At 30.3% G+C, this 24851-nt stretch overlaps 2 protein-coding genes across 2 annotated transcripts; both read right to left on the reverse strand.

Moving 5' to 3' along the window:
* Window positions 1–9559: 9559 nt before the first annotated feature.
* LOC132293136 (peroxidase 57) lies at window positions 9560–10675 on the reverse strand. Its single transcript, XM_059790477.1, has 2 exons — window positions 10475–10675; window positions 9560–10324 (listed from the first exon to the last, which is right to left on the reverse strand). The coding sequence occupies exons 1-2, from the start codon at window positions 10667–10669 to the stop codon at window positions 9560–9562; spliced, it is 960 nt and encodes a 319-aa protein (XP_059646460.1). The 5' UTR covers window positions 10670–10675.
* Window positions 10676–14360: 3685 nt separating this feature from the next.
* On the reverse strand, window positions 14361–17554 carry LOC132293135 (cyclic dof factor 2-like). Its single transcript, XM_059790476.1, has 2 exons — window positions 17231–17554; window positions 14361–16166 (listed from the first exon to the last, which is right to left on the reverse strand). The coding sequence occupies exons 1-2, from the start codon at window positions 17351–17353 to the stop codon at window positions 14778–14780; spliced, it is 1512 nt and encodes a 503-aa protein (XP_059646459.1). The 5' UTR covers window positions 17354–17554; the 3' UTR covers window positions 14361–14777.
* Between the last annotated feature and the right edge of the window lie 7297 nt (window positions 17555–24851).

The following is a 24851-nucleotide window of genomic DNA, read 5'->3' on the forward strand; positions in this document are numbered from 1 at the left end:
AAAGTTGATTAAATCCATTACTTATGAATCAAAACCCTATGGAAAAAGAATTACGCAAAACAGTTTCTAAGTGGATTAAAATCCATACAAGAACACATACTGTTTCAAGTATCTAGCCCTGCGACCTAGAATAATCTTAAGATTTCCCACCATGTTTTAGAACTATTAAAATTCTTAATCCATCAATTGACATCATTAAAATCATGAATTAAGTAAAACAAAACAGTAAAACAAACAACACTGTAAAACGAACAATTTAACAGTTCATAAGCATATGTTTAATAAACAATGCAAGCATGCGAACCAGGTTTATTTTAATCCTTATTTCATCCTGAGATTGTGTTAGGGATGCAAAGAACACAGGTCAAAGAGGTAGAGTTAGTATTAGAACTTGCCTGTGAGACTCAGTTCAGAAATCTCAGTGTCTTTCTTCTAAGTTTTCCCCGGCGCCCCTTTGGTTTTCCTTCTCTCTGTTTCTTCTGTCTCCACAACGTGGTTAGGGTTCTAAACCCTTGACAGCCTTATACAAATATATTTATAGGTTTATAAGTTTACACAAAACCCTAGTTTAATTTAAACCCTACACTAAATCCTTAGTCGGCGCATATGAAACCTAATTAATGTTTAATTATGTCGGCTACATACGTGACGTCTAAAACCAAAACCCTAATTAATCCTACTAACATAAAACTCTATTTATAGAAAATCCATTTATACTAAATTAAATCATTTAACAACTAATTCAATATCAAGAAAAATAATTAACTCTATTTAAAGAAAAACAATTACATCCAATAATTAAAACCCAAATAAACAATTACATAAAAACAAGTAAAATAAAACAATCAAACAAAACAAGTCATTTAAATAATTCACAATTAAATCAACAAAATTCACAACTAAATCAATAAAACATAATTTAAATAATTAAATAAATTTCAGAATTAACCTTGTTAAATTAGGGGTATTACAACACATGTTATCATCCTATTAATCAAGAAGCCTATAAATAGAGGCATGGAGAAAGGAGGAAGGGGTACCGAAATTGAGAATTCTAAAAATCCAGAATTTCAGATTAAAATATAGAAACTTTGCCAAAGAGTTTCAGTATTTATTTATTTATATAAAAAAATATTTATTAATTGATATAAAAAGAGTTTAAAGAGTTTCATTATTTATTTATTTATATAAAAAAATATTTTTTAATTGATATAAAAAGAGTTTTTATAAATAATAATAAAAAAACTCTATAAAACACTAAAATCTACATAATAAAATTTAAATTAACCTATTTATCTATTTATTATTATGAATTTTTTATAAAAGAAAATCTAATTAGATAAGAATTATTTATATAAAAAATATTTATTAATTGATATATAAAATAAAATAATTTTTCTAAATCTCTACCACATATCAGTTTTTATTATGAGTTTCTTAACAAAGTTAAATCTAATTAGATAATGATATATTTAAAGAAAATAAAATAATTTCTATAAAACTCTATGATAAATTACCTATTTTATTTTCAATAAAACTTGATATATTTAAAGAATTTCTATAAAACTCTAATACAAATTAACTATTTATCTATTTATTGTGAGTTTTTTAATAAAAGAAAATCTAATTAGACAAGTATTATTAATATAAAAATTATTTATTAATTGATATAAAAAGAGGTTTTAAAAGAGTTTCTATAAAACTCTAACACAAATTACCTATTTATCTATTTATAATGAATTTTTTTTAAAAATAAAAGTAAATCTAATTAGACTAGAATTATTAAAATAAAAAATATTTATTAATTGATATAAATAGAGTTTTTAAAAGAGTTTATCTTATGTAACGCCCCGAATTTTTTTTTCTAAACAAATTCCTCGATTTATTTAAATCAAAATACTTCAATATAGACTCCAGGATCTTAAAAGAAATAAAATATTCTTTATAGATACAAAATCAATTCCTCAAATAAATACAACATCTCAAATTAAATTAAATTGATACTAAATCAATTCCTCAAAAATGAATATACAAAATTCTCTAAATAATAGAATAAAATCCTCAACACCAACTCTTCCCCTAAGCCCGCAGCTATCAATCCAATCTCATTCTCGGTACCTAAACTGTAGGGGGGTGAGACAGGGGAAGTCCCAATAAGAATACCACAACAAGGATTTCAAGAAGTTTCATGCAAAATTAGTTCCACAAAAATATACATATATATTAAAACAAAATAAATACATGTAATTTTAACAAAATATCATTTAATAAAATAATTAAAACAAATCATCCAAACTATTCAAGTAGGATAATCCTGCACTGAAAATAAACAAGTCACCAAATCCATCTCTGGGAGCTACCGGTTCAGTCTGTAAACTCTCGGCTCGCTTGTGCACTTCTCCATATCATTTACAATCAGTGTGCACAAGCACTCATTAAATAGGTAGTGCGCCGACATAAACAAAATATCAAAACTACTCACTTCCACCGACACGATACAATAATGTCCCACTTTCTTATCATTCGATCCGACAACAATTTCAATCCATCCAAAAACATCACCACGTGAAAATATAACCAAAGTCAGTAGAATAGACTCTTGTGGGCCCCGCGAAATACACTGTACATCACCATTTCAATTTTTGCTTTCTTTCCTCACAATTTCGGTGGCAGGTGCATCTCCTTTACACCAGATGCACAATATATATATATACACAAATGCACATAATTAAAACTAAACCCATTAATATTCATCGGTGGGCCCACGAAAAACATCAAGACCCATTTCTCTTCCCTCCATTTCGGTAGCCCACTGTTTCCTTATTTTCTTTACCAAACATCATATATATATATATATATATATATATATATATATGTAACTAATATATATATTGAATGTAACAAATGTAACAAAATCCAACCCATTAACATCCTTAAGCATGGGACCTACAAAACCATTTCAACTTTTCTCTTTTCCACGGTTGGCAGTCTTCATTTTGCATGGACAAGGTACTAAATATATATATATATATATCATTATATATATAAAGGTAACCAAATAAATCAAAGCATTTAAATGCCTTCAAGTGAGACCCAAAATTACCATTTCAATTTCTTTCCTTACCACTAATTTCACTGCTCCTTCCATTAGGTGGTATCACCTTAATCATCAATGTTACATAAATATACAAATCATCAAAAATCATGAATTAATCAAATACTTGTTAAATCTCAACCGGTAAATCACTAATTTAAAACTAAATAATCAATTATGACAATTAAAGAGTCATGAAATAAAAATAATTTCAACTCTTAAAAATTCGGGTTGTCACACTAAAACAAATTTTCAATTTATTAATTTATTTTAAGTTTTTTAATAAAAAAAAATCTAATTAGACAAGAATTATTAATATAAAAAATATTTTTTAATTGATATAAAAAAATAAAATAATTTTTCTAAAACTCTTCCATAAATTACCTTTTATTATGAGTTTTCTAATAAAAGCTAATATAATTAGACAAGAACAATTAAAATATAAAAATATTTATCAATTCATATAAAAAGAGTTTTAAAAATATTTTCTACAAATCTCTAACACGTATTACCTATTTATCTATTTATTATGAGGTTTTTTTTTCAATAAAAAAATATAATTAAACAACAATATATTTAAAGAAAATAAAAATTTTCTATAAAATCTATCACAAATTAGCTTACTCTAAAATTTACCTAATAAAATTAAAAGTAACTTATTTATCAATTTATTATTATGAATTTTTTAATAAAAGAAAATCTAATTAAACAAGAATTACTTATATAAAAAATAATTATTAATTGATATATAAAATAAATTAATTTTTCTAAAACTCTAACACAAATTAGTTTTGATTATGAGTTTTTTTTAATAAAATTAAATTAAATTAGACAAGGATTTATTTAAAGAAAATAAAATAACTTCGATAAAACTCTATCACAAATCACCTATTTTTTTTTATAAAAAAACTCTACCACAAATTAACTTTTATTATTAGTTTTTCATAAAAGGAAATCGAATTAGACAAATATTATGAATATAGAAAATTATTTATTAATTAATATAAAAAGAGGTTTTCAAAGAGTTTTATAAAAAACTCTATCACAAATTACCTATTTATCTACTTATTATAAGTTTTTTAATAAAAAGAAATCTAATTAGAGAAGAAATATTTATACAAAATATATTTATCAATTGATATACAATGAGTTTTTAAAAGAGTTTATATTAAACTCTAACATAAATTACCTATTTATTTATTTATTATAAAATATTTATTAATTAATATAAAGAGAATAATTCAGAGAGGCATAGACCCAGAATTACAGAAGTTCCGCCAATGAGTTTCAATTTTTATTTATTTATGTAAAAAATATTTATTAATTGGTATGAAAAAAGTTTTTATAAAAAAAAAAATCTATAAAACTCTAAAATCTACCTAATAAAATTCAAATTAACTTATTTATATATTTATTATTATGAATTTTTTAATAAAAAATCTAAAGTTTAAGTATTTATTTATTTATATAAAAAAAATTTATTAAATGATATGAAAAAAAATTTTATAAAAAAAAAAACTCTATTAAACTCAAAAATCTACCTAATAAAATTCAAATTAACCTATTTATCTATTTATTATTATGAATTTTTTAATAAAAGAAAATTTAATTTTCGGAGTAAAATACAGATGCTCTGCCAAAGTATTTTATTATTTATTTATTTATATAAAAATTTATTTATTAATTGATATAAAAAGAGTTTTTCCTATACTATTATTAAATGTGCAAAGAGTTTCCGTATTTATGTATCTATTTATATATAAAAAAATATATTTATTAATTGATATGTAAAGAGCTTTTATAAAAAATATCTATTTATTATTATGAATTTTTTAATAAAAGAAAATTTAATTTTCAGAGTAAAATACAGATGCTCTGCCAAAGTTTTTTATTATTTATTTATTTATATAAAAATTTATTTATTAATTGATATAAAAAGAGTTTTTCCGATACTATTATTAAATGTGAAAAGGGTTTCCGTATTTATGTATCTATTTGTATAAAAAAAAAATATTTATTAATTGATATGTAAAGAGCTTTTATAAAAATTATAAAAATAAAAAATAAAAAAATCTCTATCAAACTCTAAAATCTATCTAATAAAATGAAAATTAACCATTTATCTATTTATTAATATGAATTTTTTAATAAAAGAAAATCTAACTAGACAAGAATTATTGATATAAAAAATATTTATTAATTGATATATAAAATAAAATAATTTTCCTAAAACTCTACCAGAAATTAACGTTTATTATGAGTTTCTTAATAAAGTAAAATCTAATTTGACAAAGATATATTTAAAGAAAATAAAATAATTTGTATAAAACTCAATCACAAATTACATATTTTATTTTCAATAAAACTCTATCACAGTCTGCAAAGATATAATATTTAAAGAGTTTTATAAAATTGTAACACAAATTACCTATTTATATATTTTTTAAGAGTTTTTTAATAATAGAAAATCTAATTAGACAAGTATTATTAATATAAAAAATTATTTATTAATTGATCTAAAGAGAGGTTTTAAAATAGTTTCTACAAAACTCTAACACAAATTACCTATTTATCTATTTATTATGAGTTTTTTAATAAAAGGAAATCTAATTAGACAAGAAATATTAATATAAGAAATATTTATTAATTGATATAAAAAGATTTTTATTAAATTCAACCACAAATTACCTATTTATTTATTTATTATAAAATCTAATTAGACTAGACAAGAATTATTAATATAAAAAATATTTATTAATTGATATATAAAATAAAATATTTTTTCTAAAATTTTATCAAAATTACCTTTTATTATGATTTTTTAATAAAAGGAAATCTAATTAAATAAGGATATATTTAAAGAAAATAAAATAATTTCGATAAAAATCTATAAAAAATTAACCATTTTTTTTTTCCGATAAAACTCAATCATATTAGACAAAGATATATTTAAAGAGTTTCTATAAAATTCTAACATAAATTACCTATTTATCTATTTATTATTTTGATTTTTTTTAATAAAAGAAAATCTAATTAGACAAGAATTATTATTATAAAAAATATTTATTAATTGATATATAAAATAAAATAATTTTTCTAAAATTCTATTACAAATTACCTTTTATTATGATTTTTTAATAAAAGGAAATCTAATTAGATAAGGATATATTTAAAGAACATAAAATAATTTTTATAAAACTCTATCACAAATTACCTATTTTTTTTTCAATAAAACTCAATCAAATTAGACAAAGATATATTTAAAGAGTTACTCTAACACAAATTACCTATTTATCTATTTATTATAATTTTTTTTAATAAAAGGAAATCTAATTATACACTATTATTAATATAAAAATATATTTATTAATTGATATAAAAAAGAGGTCTTAAAAGAGTTTCTATAAAAATATAACACAATTTACCTATTTATCTATTTATTATGCGTTTTTTAATATAGAAAATCTAATTAGACAAGAATTATTAACATAAAAAAATATTTATTAATTGATTTAAAAAGAAGATTTAAAAGAGTTTCTATATAAAAACTCTAACACAATTAGCTATTTATTTATTTATTATGAATTTTTAATAAAAGAAAATATAATTAGACAAGAATTATGAATATAAAAAATATTTATTAATTGATATGAAAAATAAAATAATTTTTCTAAAACTGAAACACAAATTACCTTTTATTATTAGTTTTTTAGTAAAAGATAATCTAATTAGACAAGGATATATATACTTAAAGAAAATAAATAATTTTTATAAAATTATACCACAAACACCATCACATTAGACAGAGATATATTAAAAGTGTTTCTATAAAACACTAACACGAATTACCTAAAATTAACACAAATTAACTAATTTATTTTCATTAAAGCTCTATCACATATAACATGTATTTATCTATTTATTATGAATTTTTTAATTATTTAAATACGCGTAATCATCTGCAAATAACGTGCATCGTTCAAGTTCAGATATTTTGCACTCTGTTAGAGTTGAAATTAACACATTAGAGTTTACAATTTGTCCCAAAAAATCACTTATCTATTGAGTCACTCGCACGGGCTGTGGTGGTGTTTAATTCTCTAGCCTAAGCAAATGATAATTCAAATACCCACTAAAATAATAGCATGTCTCATACATCCCTTCACCCCCCACCCTTAAAAAAATAAAAATACATCATTTTTAGAATGAACTTCATACACAAAATTGAAAATGGATACAAAAACACCATTGTGATTTTAATTATTGGCACCCAACAAATCCAATTGTTCAATAAAACCACCTACTTATAAATATAATAAATAATCAGGATAGAATCCTGGTAGGCACTAACAATTCTTTGAAGGGGTGTGGAAAAAATAATAATAATAAAAATAAGTTTAAAATTTTATTGTATATAAGTAAAATTTGAGGGCTCTAAATGAACATTTAAGTAGTTTATTATTCATTTTTCAACAAAATATAGAAAAGTATTATTTTCTATGTTTTTTCTCCCCTCTTATTTTCCCTTTTACTGAACAATAGGTATTTGTTATAAAAACACCCTCGAATACTGAAAGAAGATTATTAGGAGCTCATATCCTCGAGTCGTGCCCTTACATTAAAAAAAAAATAAAATGTATTTGTTATGAAAAGATTAGTTAAGTTTGTGTGATAACAAAATTTGAACATTTTAATTGGTCATTTTGCATTAGTTAGTACATGAGAGAGAGTATTTTTTAGAGCACTGTGCCTAATTTGAAATACGAGTACAAAAAGCCCTGTGAAACAGAGTCAAAATAGAGTTTAAAGAGAGGAATAATTTAATGAAGTGTTCGTTGGTTTTGGTGGGACAACACGCAAAAGACTTTATGTGGAATTATAGAAGCGTTTTGCCTGCGTCACACGCAAAGACTTTCTGCAGAGAGGGCAAAGCGGTCACGTCTAATATATATAATCCAAAGAATTTGCAATTGTCAGCGTGAATGAGGAATATCCAGTTATCAATTCCAATTGTAGAGATAAGGTGTGCTAGACTTTGTCTCCTATGGTAAGTTCAGTTTGAAACATGCCTACAATGCACTCCTTCCTCCTTGCACGCCTGTGTTACTTGGCATGCTCTTCACAATAGACTCTATACCAAAGACAGATTTTTCATAGGTCACAGACGGGACTCTATCCTTTGTCCATTGTGTATGAGAGAGGATGAAACCCACGAGCATTTGTTTTTTAAATGTTCAGCATACATTTGTTTCTCTTCATACATTTGGGATCATGTTCAGCATACATGTGGTTTCTACTGTGGTGAGCGTAGACACTTCTTCATTGCCAAATGGATTGGTAATGTGTGGAATGATAAGTGCAATTTTATGGATGCCATTACAGCTGGGCTTTGTTTTGCTGCTTCTATCTATTTCATATGGAAGGAGAGGAATAAACGTACCTGGTAGATTCTCTTCCCCTCGTGCGGTTTGGAAGCTCATTGAAGACTGTATTCGTAACAGGCTTCTTTCTATGAGATTCAAGGACTCTAGGAGCTCCCATAGTGTGGCTGCTGATTGGAGACTTCCTAGTACTATCATTGACAACAACACTAGTATTGACTGAGCCTTGCTCTCTGTAATGCTGTGTGCGCTTGCTCCCTCTGTATCTCTTGTGTAGAGGTTGTGTGGTGCCTTCGGGCTTCTTGTTTGGGCCTTGTGCCTTGTGTTGCCTTCTTTTTTTGGCTTCCTGTTTTGGGTTGCCTTGTATTGTTTGGTTCTTTCTTTTTGAATAAATTGACTTACCTAAAAATAATAATAATAATAATAATAATTTAAATAAAAATTTTGATTCTTTACATTGTCTAAATTCCTTTTTAGTAAGTTTTGACTAGGGAGAAACAAAATGCGCAAACGAATGAAATAATTTGACCTATAATAGGAAGAATCACAGAATTTGTCCAGGGGATGAATGTGGTAATAGAAAAGAAAAAAAAAAAATTTCACATTTCTTTAATGCTTAGATGCAAGTCTCTAAACAATGGGAAAAAGAAAAGGCAAAACGATATGTAAAATAAAAATTCTACTTTATTTTTCCCTAATATTTTATTTTCTCTCTATTATAGTTTTCCATAGTAACAAAACAACTACTACATGATTTGCTCTCTTATTAAACCCGTGAAAGAAAAGCACACCCGTGTTGATAGCAATGAAAAGAGATATAGCTTAGGTAGGCTAGGTTTATGGAAAATCACATGAATTTGGTGGCATGCAAAACGAAAGGTAATATTAGTGTTAATTTGAACAAATACTAGGTGCATGCATGATTTTTTTTCACATTCTTTTTTCCTACGGAAAGCACAATAACAAACAAATGAAGCGGAAAACAAAAAAACTCGTTAATTAAAAGTTGCACAAACTCTCTCACACGCACACACAAAAGTAAACCAAAATTAAGAAGGTGCATTTGCAATTTTCCCTGGTTTTCTTAATTGAAAACTCTACAATTTTTCCTTACTTCTCCGGCATTTCCCACAAGAACTTCAATGCTCCCCATCTTCACCATTGCATTTGCAAAGCTCTGTTGAAATCCAATCCCATTTGATGCGAAATTCGAAACAATAGGTGCACTTAATTTATCCAAACTAAGTTCTTGATCAATCTGCATTATTCCTCTCTTCAACATGATTTGTTTATAAAATTCGTTATCAATCACGAAAGATGTATTTTGGTCCAAAAATACAGTTGGGTTCTTATTCCTTGATTTGGTTCCACAGGTCTTGCTGAGCTTGGTAACCAAAGTAGGATCCATTGAAGGATCAGGTTTTCCGGTCCCCTGAAAATTGGACAGCCTGTCCTGAAAGAAAAAACAGTGTGCAACACCAACTGTGTGTGCACCCAAAAGGGTGACCATATCATTTAGAGTTAGTCCTTTGGCAGTGAAAGATTCCAGTGCATCGGATACAGAGTCTGTTGGTCCGGGCACGTTCACTTCAGTTGGGTCAGAGACTAGTCCGTCACGCCTCCCAGTCGGTACACTGTAGTTGGAGCCTCCGGCTAGAGCCACTGCATCTCGGGTTGCCAATGTTACAATATCTGCGCAAGAAACAGTTGTAGGGCACGCAGCCTCTAGGGTTTTCTTGGCCTCATCAATGAGCTCAAATCCTCGTACGGTCTGGTTTGGTCCAGCATCTTTCTCCGATGACTTGCTCTTAGTTGAGTTAGAGTCTACAAGTATGGACGCATCACAACCCTATACAATGTGCCACACAAAACAATCAATGATGAATGATACTTGGAAATATTTTTTGATTGGAGTGTTAATGTTGTTCTTGTTAGAAATGTTCGTGCTTCTTAACTTGTGACTATGTTATGTACGTAATAATATATACGAAAATCTTACTCTAACGAAACAATCATGGAAATGCATGCGAAGCAAGGCTGCAGTTATGGAAGGATCAGTCTTGAATCGGTTTTGAACCACTTGACGAACAATTAATTCAGCACGCGGGCATGTGGAGCTGTAGAAACCAACTTGAAGGTCGGACAGGACAAGGGGAAAAATGCAGAAAAAGAACAAGAATGAAATCTTCATCATGTATTTGATTTCCTTTTCTTCTACAATTTTTTTTTATTGCTACTAATGTGGAAAACTAATCAAGGTTGTGGATATATATATATATATATCTCCATACATACACTGTTACATATATATATATATATAGAGGGAGAGCCGCCTCTCCCACCAATTTCTTTTTTCAAAATCCTATTTATGGTACCTGGTTAATAATGATCGGTTATTTTTTTTTAAAGAAATCCTATGTCACATATTTATGGTTATTACAGTTGGTTGTTTCCAAAGGAAATTACTTGTAGCCCTTTAAATTCCAACAAATACTAAGCAAAGAGTTAATTATTATCCAAAATTTTGCTGCAAATTAACTTTATTCATACACATATATATTTACATATTATATTTTATGAACGCAAGAGAAGAAAAAGAATATTTGTTATGAATGCAAACAGTTCTTCTTCTTTACTTACCAAAAAAAAAAAACCTTAGTTCTTCTCTATTTTTTTCATTCTCACATCATTTTATAGACATCCCAGGAGGGGGGAATTACTTACCAAAAAAATAAAAATAAAAATAAAAAGGAGGGGTGAATTTGTAGACATGCTCTTACAAATATATTTTATAATCTCGTTGGCTAATGCTTTCTCACATTTTAAAATAAACGGACGATTCAAGTCTAAATAGAGGCAAAAGCAATATTCCTAACTATGTCTCTTAAAAAAATATTTTGTAGGTAATTTTTTTTAATTCCAAATTCCCAAATTCCAAACGTATTTGTAAAGATATTGCAATAAATTAAAATGGATGCAGATGAAATATTTCGTACCAAATTGATAAATGGAGGGTTGTGTAATAATAGTATAATAACCCAAAAAGTTGTGGTTGCCAAATGATACTTCACTCTAATGTTGATGATGAAATCAAGCATAAAACACATTTCCTTCCATGCCAACCCCTAAAAATGGTTGCAGATCCATCAAATCTTAATTTTAAAACAAACCGATAAGATAATCCATAAACTAGTGGCTGCCACTAATACAATCATAGATCACAGTTATAATGTTGATGACGGAATCTACCACAATACATACTCCTTTCCTTCCTTAATTACCAACACTTTTAATTGAATTTTCTCATATATGGATTTTTTTTTTTTTTTTTTTTTTTTTTGTACAATCTTGGATGGATGAATTCCTAACAATATATATTAATCATTGATATGGTAGTATTATTTTCTCCAATTCTTGTGAAATATTATGCCCTACAAAATATTCTCACAAAAAAAAGGAGTGGTGGCGCCAACTAAATTGATGCGCTGAAATCAAGGGGCGTTTGATTCTTTGGATGCGATAAGGGGAGGTTCATTGTGGGTGGTCACTTCATGCATCAAAAGTCACTCAAACATTGAATTTATTTACTGTGTTTATTTATTTATGGTTTGGGTCTGTATCAAATACTAATTTATTAGCTGGCAACAGGCTTGCACGTTCAAGGCAAGGACCAAAAGGGCAAAAAGGTATGGGTGGCGTCAAACAAACTTGTTCTCCGTGTTTCCCATGGACAAAGACAAATGAGTAATTATTATGTACTGACAATATATTTTTTATTCTTTATTTTTGTTGTGCAAAGACAAAGTCATGCATTTATTGGTTGAAAGTTTTTGTTTTTTTTTTTTTTTAAAGTTGAAACTAGTTTTTGTTTTGAGGGATATGATAAAATTGGTACAAACTTTAAACCAAGACTGAAATGAAGCAACACTGCATGGAACTAAATAACCCTCAACACGACCTCAAGTTCTCTTGAGCGAAAAATTGTGTTATAATTATCACATGGTCCAAGTACCAATGGTCTCAACTAATTATTAGTTATCACATGATTCTGGTACTAATAGTCTCAGCTAATTACTAGTTAAACTTATAAACAATTAAATAAAGTTTATAATTTATTTAGGTGTCACTAGTGATTGACTGGCACCAATAATTTCAGACTATATAATAATTTGGCATACCAAAACATTGGTTCGTACTGCATGGTACTTGTAATAATATCTCCTTTGTTGGATTCAACTTATGTCGGCCACTGCACATGAAGCAGCATACCAATAACACGAGATGGGCTATGTGTGTCACGTTAAAAAAGTTGTAGCATCTGCGTCCATACCACCAGATGGGTTATGTACATTGCACGCCCAACCATAACCTATAACCAATAACCTATTTGTGGCGTGGGCTGGCCCTTGGGCCGATTTATGATTCATTTTGATCAGGCCTTGAGCCAGCTCTCAACAACAATTTTGGTTTCACCAAAAGCATTCCAACACCCTTCTTTTTCTTTTTCATTTTTTTTTTAAAATTTATTAATTTTTTTTTTTTTTTTAAATGTGCTTCAATGTGTACATAATCTCTGGAACATACTTACATGTTAAAAAATCTAAGGGTAGCTAATGTAATTTGCCCAGAATCCTTACTTGAATTGGGACAGTCAAAAAGCCCTGATCTCTCTGTGTTTTTTAAAATGTTCTATTATATTCCAAAAAGGGCGTAGAAAGGAGTTATGGTGTGGTTTGATAATTTACTTTTTCAAAGGCTTCAAAAGCAAGGATTGAGCATGCCTTTTGGTCTTTTAATCATGATAATATTAGCTTTTTAAAGGGTTTTATCCAAAAGACTCCCCAAGCCGTTCTTTTGAAGGTGATGAGTCATAAAGGGATTATATTCCTCTGGAAGTGAACAATTATTCTTGCCTTATCAACAACTGACCTTTTCCAGGCAAAAGAAGGAAAAGGAAACAAAACTTCAACATAGGCTTTACTAGTATAAAAGAGTGCAAAAGCAACGGTAAATTTGCAATCACTGTTGATCCATTTGGCTTTGGAAAAAGTATGCCAAAGTCAACAAACAGTAATTTTCAAAATTTGATACTTTATAAATATCTCCAGCCAATTGTGCCCGATACAATCATACAACTAGGAATTGTCATGACAATACAGTTCGGGAAATCTTAATTTATTTACCTTCCGAAAAAAATAAAAATAAAAATCTTAATTTATTATTGACTGTTGTAACGGGTAAAGCTTGTCTATTTACTAAAAAAATTAAGTTATTTAGTAATTCTGTATACACATTCATTTATACCTAATCACTCTCTCATTCAAATCCGACCCCATCACAACTCGCAATGCCCTAATTGTGGTCGGGCCATCATGCCTACCCGGATAATTCGCCCGGACATCTTTCGGATCGGGCGCTTGACGTGACACCGAATTAAGAATCGGGTCCGATTCTGATATCAACTGTAATGAGTGAACGTTTGTTTATTTATCCAAAAGCTGAAATTGTTGGGTAACTGCATACCTACCCATTTATATCCAATCACACTCTCATTTGAATCCGATATGAAACAAATCTACCTTGTAACAACCCGATACTATATTATCGACACCGGGTACCCAATACCTATAAGAGTTGTCAACATCAATGCACACACATCCAAACATTATTCAGTACTGGGAGTATTATTATTATTATTATTATTATTTCTTTCCCTTTACTAAATTTCATGTAATTGCACTGTTTCTTTCTTCTTCACCTCTAGTATTTGTTACTAAAAGCTTTGTAATTAAAAAAAAATTCTATATAAACAAATATGTTCAAGATAGAAATATAGCAAACAAGCATCAAGCATGACAAAGAAAATAATAATAATAATAATCAGAGAGCGCGGTCAGCAGTTGAAATTTATGATGTAATTTGAAATTCATACGAAATGTAAAAGAGATGTGTAGTTTCCGAATCACAGATGCACATATGAGCTTGCTACAATCTGAACAAAAAATTAGGCCATGGACAATAAATCACTCACTCACCCTCTATTCCTTGTTATTCACAGTCTTGATGGTTACTCTGAAATAGGTGTATCAAGAACCCTGCAAATTGTCTGACGCAGCTTTCAAATTACCAAGAGCTGAAACCTTTCTTTATTTCCATTCCGCAAAGCAGAGCATTCCCATTGATTTCATTGCAGAACAAGCACCGGGAAGTTGAACTGACAAAGTAATGCCAAGCAAATATGCAATGACAAGATTATAGATGCATTGAGTTCTTCAAGCAAAAATGTCACATTAGATTTCCTTTTATATTCTCTCTTGGAATGTTTGAGAGCGAGAAAGAGCAGCAGGATTGGCTTCTAATGGAATCTGATGAAAGTCCCTTTCCTTCTGCACTACTTTATAAAGTTTCGAGATACCAAATCTTAATTCCGTTTCTTCCTGTTGTGGTGACTTAAAACCCATGGTGGCCCAGATAGAACTCTTAGAAGCCTCATTTGACCGGTCGATTCTCAATGTCTTCGGAACCAAAAGACGCCTATCTGATTTCTCCTCATCCACCAAATTTGCATCTCTAGAATGCTTGCCTAAAGTTGGTGAGTTGTTGCCTGAACAACCACTGCTAGCGGAAGATGATGGAGATAAGCCACCATTAAATTCTGTGAATGGCATATTCCTTGTTCCGGGAGCCCAAACAGGAATGCAACTCCAATATGGTGCAGGCACAAACTGTAAAGGAATGCTTTGTGTGCAAATGCCAGGAGCTGCCAGCATTGGCGTGGAGCACTGAGGAGTCGGATTAGGGTTAATGCCATTCGGTATAGAGACCATCTCAGAAGAGCGCGGAGCTGCCATTGTGGAAGCTGCATTATTCCAACATGGATTCCAACTGAAGACCAGAGGAGGAACAGGGTAACATTGCAGAGGATGTGGCTGAGCAATGTCATCACAGGATACATTCAAACTGCCCACTTCTTTTCGCATAACAATTTCAGGTAATTTACTTTCATGGACACCAGAAGCTTCCATGGAAGAGCTACATGAGGATGGTTGTTCCTCTTTATTTTCTCTGACTGAAGCCATTTCAGGACATCTCTTCTGGTCTCTGAGATGAAGTACAGTAGCCATGGATTCACACAGAGGTCCTTCAGGACCAAACTTTATCATTGTCCCATTCCCTGTTGAAGGCATGGAAGAGGTAGAAGAATCACCACACAAGAGAATTGGTTGATTGGTTGAGTCAGGAACATCGATCCTGGTGACTGGCACACCATTTGGGGGCACAAATATCTGGTGGTATTGAGAAGTTAAGTGCTTGTTCTTTCGCCGGCCAGCACCCACAGGAACATTTCTCATTGTTCCACCAGCAGTCCAATATCGTTGGCAGCCCTTGCAGAAATGCCTGGGTTGGTTGACATTGTAGTTATTGAAGTAGCAGAATTTAGTCTCTAAACTGTTGCATCGGGGACACGGAAGGATCTTATCTGGCTTCTTCATAACCTTCTCTTGGTCTGTACTACTGGTCTCAGGCTGGTCCTCCTTCGGCCTAGGACTTGCTTGCACCTCATTCTTGTCCCTATACATTTTATGGTCCTCCTCCTTACCATCCATTGTGACGGAAAACTTATCCGGCTTTTTAGACTCTTCCAAATGACCATCATCAGCTTTTGTTTTTGTTACTTTACTACAAACATCCTGAAAGGAAAGTGATAATTCCTCAATCTACAGTATTGACACAGTATTGAGCATCAAAGAATTTACCAGTACTTAAGCTTGCACTACCTATATATATAGAATTTTGTTATGGTGAATCAATAACATAGCAATATATAACAAGAAAATTGTGCAGAAGGTGGGAAAATAGAAATGAAAATTAAATCTTCCCATGTTAAACCAACAGCCACTTGATAAGCAGCCTCTATAAGATTTTTCAAGAATAAAACATAATCTAATTTTGACTTTAATGGTCACGGATGAATTAAAATAGAAGATAATCGCTCTATGTTGATATGTCACTTTCTCGAGTTAAGAGTTAATTTTACAAAGAAAAAGTTACAGAATTAATGCACAAGAATTCGATTTCATTGAACTCTGTGATAGATTTCATGGATGAACTGAAGAAAATAAAAATGAAAAGGAAATTCGGAATATTATGTTATTGTTTGCTAAAAATTGATAGTTAAACTGAACAAAATCAAAGTGCTAAATTAGTAACAAGCATTTGAGTGGAGGCTTTAGTTTTCTAGGGTTTCAAACAATCAAATATATATATCATTGCAAATTTATTAAGAAACAAAGTATAAGAGTAACATAACTCTGCTTTGCAACATGAAAATAGGAAGAAAAACATTAGATGAATAATAAAATTGAACAAGGCAAAATGTGGATTGAAAAATAGGAGACCTGCAACTCTTTCCAATGGTATACAATATTTGGAATTAATTTTCAGATAACTACACGAGGCCATTACTTTCATAAAGGTAACGGAAAAGCACATCACTTCTTGAGCGGCCATATTTGCCAGCGAAATAACGTTTGGTTGCCCAGAAAACATAGGAAAATGACAAAAACATGAGATTCCGGGACCCGGAAGGTCCAAGAGTCCAAGTATTCATTCACTTTCATGTTCCCATTGTTTCTCAGCAACCAAACGGAACGTTAAAGTTTATTAACCATCATTAAGATGAGTTGGGTTTTCCATTTCAAGAGAAAATAACTTATCAAAGCAAGTATACAGAGAGGGAGAGAAGGACCGCAACCTTGGACATCATCGGAATCTGACGACCAACATCGAACCTCTCTTGTGTACATGCCGTAACCTGTCTTTCCGGTAATGGAATCGTCTCCCCAAATAGCTTGATTGCCTCCTTGGGTTCAGGCATTTCCCTCTTACTGATGTGTTCTTCTAAAATCTATATATATATATATATATATATATATAAGTGCCTATATCGAGACACAGAACTTTTAAAACACACAAAAACCCTCACTCTCTGGGTCTTTTAGGGAGGATAATAATAAAAGAACCAAAAAACCTTCAGAAAAGAGAGTCGAGAAAGGCACAAAGGACGTGAAGGATGATATATTAGATATAAAGAACAAAATAAAAACAAAATAAAAAATGAGTTTCATTTTTTCAAATTAAATACTATATTACAGTATTTTGAAGTTATTGTGACTTTAATGTGGTGACAGGTGGCGTTGTAGCAGCGAAGCGGTGAATCACAGCCATGAGTTTTGGTGGAGGGGGATGGAGGATGAGGTCAGACGACAGAAAAAGCCAAAGGTGGACCCACCTGCAAATGAGAAAAAGTAACCCTGTACCTGGAATAGGAGAAGAGAACGCGGTGGTGGGGTCCAACTTACTTTTGGTGCGCCTTCGCTTTTTAAGCCGCCTTCAATTCATTGTCCTTTGCCTCCTCATCCGCTTTGCATTGCGTCTGTGGTCCCACATATTAATTATTTTTGCCTTATTTTTTCTTTTTTCTTTCTTTTTCTTTATCCTTTGTTTTATGTTTTTAGATTCTGAATTTCTGATACTTCGCCAATACAAAAATAGGAGTCCTCCTCATTTTCTCATTTTCTCATTTTCTAACCACTGAACTACAGTCTACGATTATGTTTTGAGAATTGCTTACAACGACGTATGTTTGGCTAATTACAGAAAACAAAAAAAATGTAAAAGTGTGTTTATCTATAGAACACTTATTAATCTTAAAATATATATATATATATATAATATATAACACTGCAATTAAAATAGCAGAGTTTGAAATATAGTTCCTCCTAATAGGATCAAAGGAATGTATTGGTCCATTAACTACTTTAAAAAATCTTCAAAATCAAGACCAACATCTATATGTTAAAGCCCGGCTGTCCATTTAACAAAGGGGTTGATCCTGTTTTCATTCCCGACACACCGGACTTTGTTAAATGGGCCAGCCCATAATGTCGATCCATATGTATATCTGTATCTATATAAAATTTTCATTGTTAATATATATATTTTAAAATTATAAATTAAATAATATTTTAAATTTTAAATACAATGAAGTTGTCTACTATACTATTCCAAACATTCTTATTGAGTTCATCTCGCTCAAGACAACTATTTGGAGGATTCACAACAGTCGTGTGAAAATAAACACTTGTATTGTATGTTTATAGTTATCTCTATATCTTTAAATTAAGAAAATGCATAGTGTCTCATATTAACTCATCCTTATTTTCTTATAAATATAATGAGAGACCATTTTCTAAATTAATATCCCATGTTTTCTTTTGATTCGAAGGAGAATGTAAATTCAAATGCATCCAATGAAATGAACATCCAACCAGCCGCCGCCGCCACAACCAATGCCGCCTCCACCACCATAAACAACATCCTAACCCACACACCACCAAAATCCACCGAAAATCCAAATATTCGGTAGTTGAGAGACTGTGCAAGATTAAAACTGGTTGGACAATTCCAATGACCTGCAAGAGTCTGATCGGTAATTTTTGGCGACTTTGCCAACCAGCGGCTTCATGACAGAGGTGTCAAAGTCTGAGAAAGAATTTATAGTTGTGGGAATGTATGAGCGAGACTTGTTTGATTTCCTAATTCAGCTGAATGCAAAACACAATAAGTGATTTTTAAAAATAAGTTTATTTGATAAATTTTAGAACACCGCTTAACATGGTAATTATTACTTAAAAGAGGCCAAAATTTTAAACATAGGGGGAATGTTTACTTGTTGCTTATTGCAGAACACGGTAAGTGGTTGGGTTTAAAAAATAATTTTTTAATGACTACTCTATCCTCATATAATTGTGTTATCTCTTTTAGGTTTCTCTTGTGATTTTTTTAATGAAAATGAATTAAATGTAACAAATTTCAAAAAAATAAAAAGCATAATTCTATCTAATATATTTTAATTTTTAAACAGGTATAGCCTTTTGGTTATCATTTATATTGATTCACTCTAAAAAATAATTATTTATATAACATAATTCTATTCAATTTCACGTACTTTTTAAAAATATTTTTAACACTATTTTTATACCCACACCTTTTTTATACCCTACAAAAATATTATGTAATTATTTATAAAATAGAATTCTATTATCATAGAAGAATTATCTTTCACATACTTTCTTAACACTCTTTTCAATACTCTACCACGCAATCCAAAATACATATATTTTAAATTTTACTTTGTTTAATCTTTTATAACATTCTTTTTGATATCCAAAACCTATATACTTTAAATTTTTATTAATTTTTTATATAATAGAATTAATTTTTTATTTTTATTTTTGGTTAATCGTGGGTGTCTGGCCAGCTTGCGCGCACCTCGACTAATCCCACGAGGCCCTGAAAATATATAATAGAATTATGTTCCATATTATGTAATTCAAGGCACATATATTTTAAATTTTACTTTCTTTAATTTCTGTAACACCATACCTACATAAATATTATGTAATCCAAAATCAATAGATTAAAATTTTCCATCAAATATTTATAAAATAGAATTTTATTCCTAAATAAGAATTATTTTTCAAGTATTTTCCTTAATCTTTGTAACACCCTTTTCTATACCCTACCTAAATATTATTCAATCCAAAACTCATATATTTTAAATATTATGTAATACAAAATCCATATATTTATTTATTTCATTAAGAGAATGTGGTTGTTTTATTAATATTTTTGTATTATAAATATAAAACTGTTATGAGTACTAGATATTGAGAGCAAAAATATAATATGTATAACTTTCAGACTTCAGTTGTTATATATAACAAACAATTTTTATAAAATAAGCACTTCAAATTAAAATGTAATCAAACAGGTTTTGAAATTAATACATTTAGTGCTTAAAATTCAGTACTTAAAATTTTCAGTGCTTAATTTTCAATTTTATCAAACAACACTGAAGTGAGATAGGAACGTGGGTTAGAGTTTCTTTGTTTCTGAAATTACATTTATGGACATAAAATTTATGAGATGGCACTGTCTAATAGGGGTATTTTTTATTTTTATTTTTGTATATAAATGGGGACAAATCTTAACATCCCCAGCAAAAGGGAGGTTAGATAAACTCATATTTAAATTAGATAAATTCATTTCAATTGGTTATGCTTGGTTAAATGATAATCATTATATTTAATTAAACATATTTATGAAGTGAATATTTACGTATGATTTTTATAATGAATTGAATTCTCTTTTTTAAATGAATTGTAATTTATTCTAGTTTCTGATTTTGAATTCTCTTTTTTAAATGCAGTAGGAAGTTGTATAAAGTTTATTTGTCATATAGAATATTTATGTCATCATGTGCATTGCCCTTGGATTATACTAGTGTTGCGCATGTGTATATATGTAAACAAAAAAGCATTCCTTATAAGTAGTATATTACTTTTATTCAATCATATTATCATACATCTAAACTTTGTATTCAGTCACTTTGAGGAGGATGTCTCGGGTCCAAGATCATTATAGTTAATGTATGTTGCTTGCATCATTTTTGCACTTGGAGGGTGTCTTGGGTAACGTCGAGGATTTGCTCCAGGATTGTTATAGTCCAAGTACGGTGATTGCATCATTTACGCACTTGGAGAATGTGTTAGGTCATGGCGAGGATTTGTTCCGGGATTATTATAGTCCAAGTATGTTGCTTGCATCATTTTCACACTTGGAGGATGTCTCGGGTCATGGCGAGGACTTGTTCCTGGATCATTATAGTCCGAGTATGTTGTTTGCACCGTTGCCGCCCCTAAAAGATGTCTCGGATCATGGCGAATATTTGATCCTGGATCATTATAATCCATGTATGTTGTTTGCTTCGTTTTCACACTTTTGAGGATTTTTTGGATCATGCCTGGGATTTGCTCTTAGCCCTGCATAGTCTGTCATTTCCACTTCCCCCCTCCTCTTTCCATTCCCATTTTCATTTTCTCCTAATAACTGGACAGTTTAATAAAAATAGCTGCCCATACAAAATGACATATAAATATAGATGACATCTCAATTATTTGACATGAAAAAATGTGAACGAATTAAAATTTTATATTAATATTTATGTTTTAGCTTTAATTTAGAGCTTACTTGGTTCAACGGCAGTGGCTGAAAGAATGTGAGAGTAAAGAAGAAACAAAGCCAGTAATCTGAGAAACGCCTTGAGTTTCATATTGAAGAGATAGTTTGGCTCTAGTGAGGTAAAGTGAGTTGAGGTTTCGGTGATTAGAATATAGACTACAGATGTAGGGAAGCTAGTTACGTATCACAATAAATATTTAATGTAAGAGAAGAAATTAATTTGAATAGTTAATTTGCATTTATTTTATGTTGATCTAAATCCAGATTAATATAATATAGATAGGATTGCTAGAATGCTAATATCACCTAAAAGAATTAACACCTGTTTTTTATCAAAATTTATTTTATCTCGATTATGACAACGAGAGAAAAGTATCAACACCTTTTTATTCTTAGCAAAATGTCTCACATTATATTAGTTTATTGATCCGAATAAAAAAGGTTGGTAGAGTATGTTTTGGTTAATTCAACCTCTTGTCTAATTTTTACTCAACTTGATCTAATCAAACTTAAATTTTCAAAGTAACATACCTAAATAATGGTTGAGCATTTAACGGAGCCCACTAGGTCAAGCCCATAATGTTAGATAATGGGAAAGAACCACTATATATATAAAACTGTGTTCAGTCGCCTCTAACTTTTCCTCTGTTCCCTCTGTTCCCTCTCTCTCTCTCTCAGCCACTCCTCTGCTTCCGATTTACTCCCTGCTCCCTTTCATAGGGGTGGGGAGGTGACTTTTCCTGCCTCTCACAAGTTAATAATCTCGGCGTGTCTTAATAAGTTCATCCCGTGGGTAATTTTTCACGTCATTTTTTGTTTTTGGGTGGGTTGATCTGCTCTTGTTTGATTTGTTTCCGGCTCGACAGGGTGGATCTGTTGTTTTCCCTTCGATTAGATATCTGATCTAGTTTGATTTTTGTTTTCTCTGGCTTAATTTGATCTTGTGCGGGTTGGATGTGTGAAGGCGCCTTGTGGATGAAACTTTGAAGCTGTTGCCTTGATGGTGACTTGACCTTTGGTCACTTCAGTTGATGGTTTCCGTTCTAAAGCGGTGACTCTTTCTTAACAAAAGTATATTTTTTATTTTATTATTTTACTTTATGATTTGTATGTCTTTATTTTATTTTTTATTTTATTATTTTGCTTTATGATTTGTATGCCTTTATTTAGCTTGGCTTATGCATACTGTCATTTATGAACATAATATTAGACAGGTTCACGATGGTGGGAAGGTATGACCGTAAGAGCGAGGGGATGTGAGAAACGAAAGGTGGGATAGAGTTTCTTAGTTTCTGAAATTACATTTATGGACATAATATTTATGTGGTGGTAAGGTCTAATATGGGTATTTTCGTCTGTTTAAAAATGGGGACAAAGCGCATATTTTGTAAAGTGATTTGATTCTTTTATAAATTGTTTTAATTTATGTTTTTGAATTCTCTTTTAAAACTGAAATAGCAAATAACATTATCTAAAGTTCATTTGTCATATAAAATATTTATTTGCATTGCACTTGGATTATCCTAGAAAGAGAATACGTGCGCGCAGTGTAAATGTTAAAGAGAAAGCATTCCTTATAAGTAGTAAATTACTTGTATTCACTCGTACTGCCATACATATGAAGTTTGTATTCAATCAGTTAGGGGAGAATGTCTTGGGTCATAACGAGGATTTGCTATAGGATCATTATAGTTCAAGTATGGTGCTTGCATCATTTTTGAACTTGGAGGATGTCTTGGGTCATGGCGATGATTTGCTTCAGGATCATTATAATCCAGGTATGGAACTTGCATCATTTTTGCACTTGGAGGATGTCTCAGGTCATGGCGAGGATTTGTTCCGGGATCAGTATAATCCAGGTATGCACTTGGAGGATGTCTCGGATCGTGGCGAGGATTTGCTCCGGGATCATTATAATCCAAGTATGGTGCTTGCATCATTTTCGTACTTGGAGGATGTCTCGGGTCGTGGCGAGGATTTGCTCTTGGATCATTATAGTCCAAGTATGTTGCTTGCAACATTTCCGCACTTGGAGGATGTCTCGGGTCGTGGCGAGGATTTGCTCCCGGATCATTATAGTCCATGTATGTTGCTTGCATCGTTTCTGCACTTGGAGGATGTCTTGGGTCATGGCGAGGATTTGCTCCTGGCCCTACATAGTCTGTTATTTCTATTTTCCTCCTCCTCTTTCCATCTCCATTTTCTCCTAATAACAAGACAATTTAATAAAATCAGTGCACAAACAAACTGACATGTAAATATAGATGACATCTCAGTTATTTGACATGAAAGAATGTGAACAAATTAAAATTTGACCATCTTAATCTAGAACTTACTTGGTTCAATTGCAGCGGTTGAAAGAATGTGAAAAGAAAGAAGAAACAAAGCTAATAGGGTGAGAAAAGCCTTCACTTTCATATTGAATAAATAGTTTGGCTTTGGTGAAGTAAAGTGAGTTGAGTTTTTGGTGATGAGAAGAGACGATTATATATGCAGGGAAGCTGGTTAGGTACAAAAAATGTTTAATACAAGAGAAGAAATAGTATGGATTAACTTACATTTATTTTTTTAGAATCTGGATGAGATTGCTACCATCACCAAAAAGGAGGACATAATTTATTGTCCAATTTAGTCACCAATAAAATTAAAGTGTTCTCACTCCTATATATTTGCTGTTATTTTTACTATTATTTTTCTCCTGACCTGGAAGTCACCAATAAAATTGAATTATTCTCATTCCATATTTATTTGTTGTCATTATTATTATTATTATTATTATTATTCAGTTCTTCCATATTTATTTTGTTGTTATTATTATTATTATTATTATTTATGTGATAGTAGTAACTCCTCACCTTGTCACCAATAAAATTAAAGTGTTCTCACTCCATATTTTTTTTACTATTATAATTACCATTGTTATAATTTATTTTCATTTTTCCTGTGATGGTAGTAGTATCTCCTCGCCTTGTATACACCAGTAAAATCAAAATGTTCTCTCCATATTTATTATTATTATTTTTATCTGGTGGAAGACTGGTAGTATATCTCCTCGCGTTCCATACACGAGCAAGTGTTCAATTCTTAACACTTCAATTAATTTAAATTTATTCCACTAAGCTGTGATGGTTGAAGCTTGGCGCTAGGTTTGGAATGGCCGGTATTCGACTCTTTTCACTGCTAGATACACCGGAAATAAGGTATATCATTTTGTACTTTTTATTTATTTTTTCTTTTCTTTTCTTTTTTCCTTGGTACAAGAGAAAAAAATTAGATGGAAGCTAGGGAGA

This window comes from Cornus florida, unplaced genomic scaffold (genome assembly GCF_030987335.1).
Source record: "Cornus florida cultivar Cherokee Brave unplaced genomic scaffold, ASM3098733v1 CherokeeBrave_3.0.0_Hap2_Chr02, whole genome shotgun sequence".
NCBI lineage: Eukaryota > Viridiplantae > Streptophyta > Magnoliopsida > Cornales > Cornaceae > Cornus > Cornus florida.

Coding starts and splice junctions, on each gene's coding strand:
- LOC132293135 (XM_059790476.1), bottom strand. CDS start 17,353: ATGCCTGAACCCAAGGAGGCAATCAAGCTATTTGGGGAGACGATTCCA. Junction 16,167..17,230: donor AGATTCCGATGATGTCCAAG/GTTGCGGTCCTT, acceptor CTTTCCTTTCAG/GATGTTTGTAGTAAAGTAAC.
- LOC132293136 (XM_059790477.1), bottom strand. CDS start 10,669: ATGATGAAGATTTCATTCTTGTTCTTTTTCTGCATTTTTCCCCTTGTC. Junction 10,325..10,474: donor TCCATGATTGTTTCGTTAGA/GTAAGATTTTCG, acceptor CACATTGTATAG/GGTTGTGATGCGTCCATACT.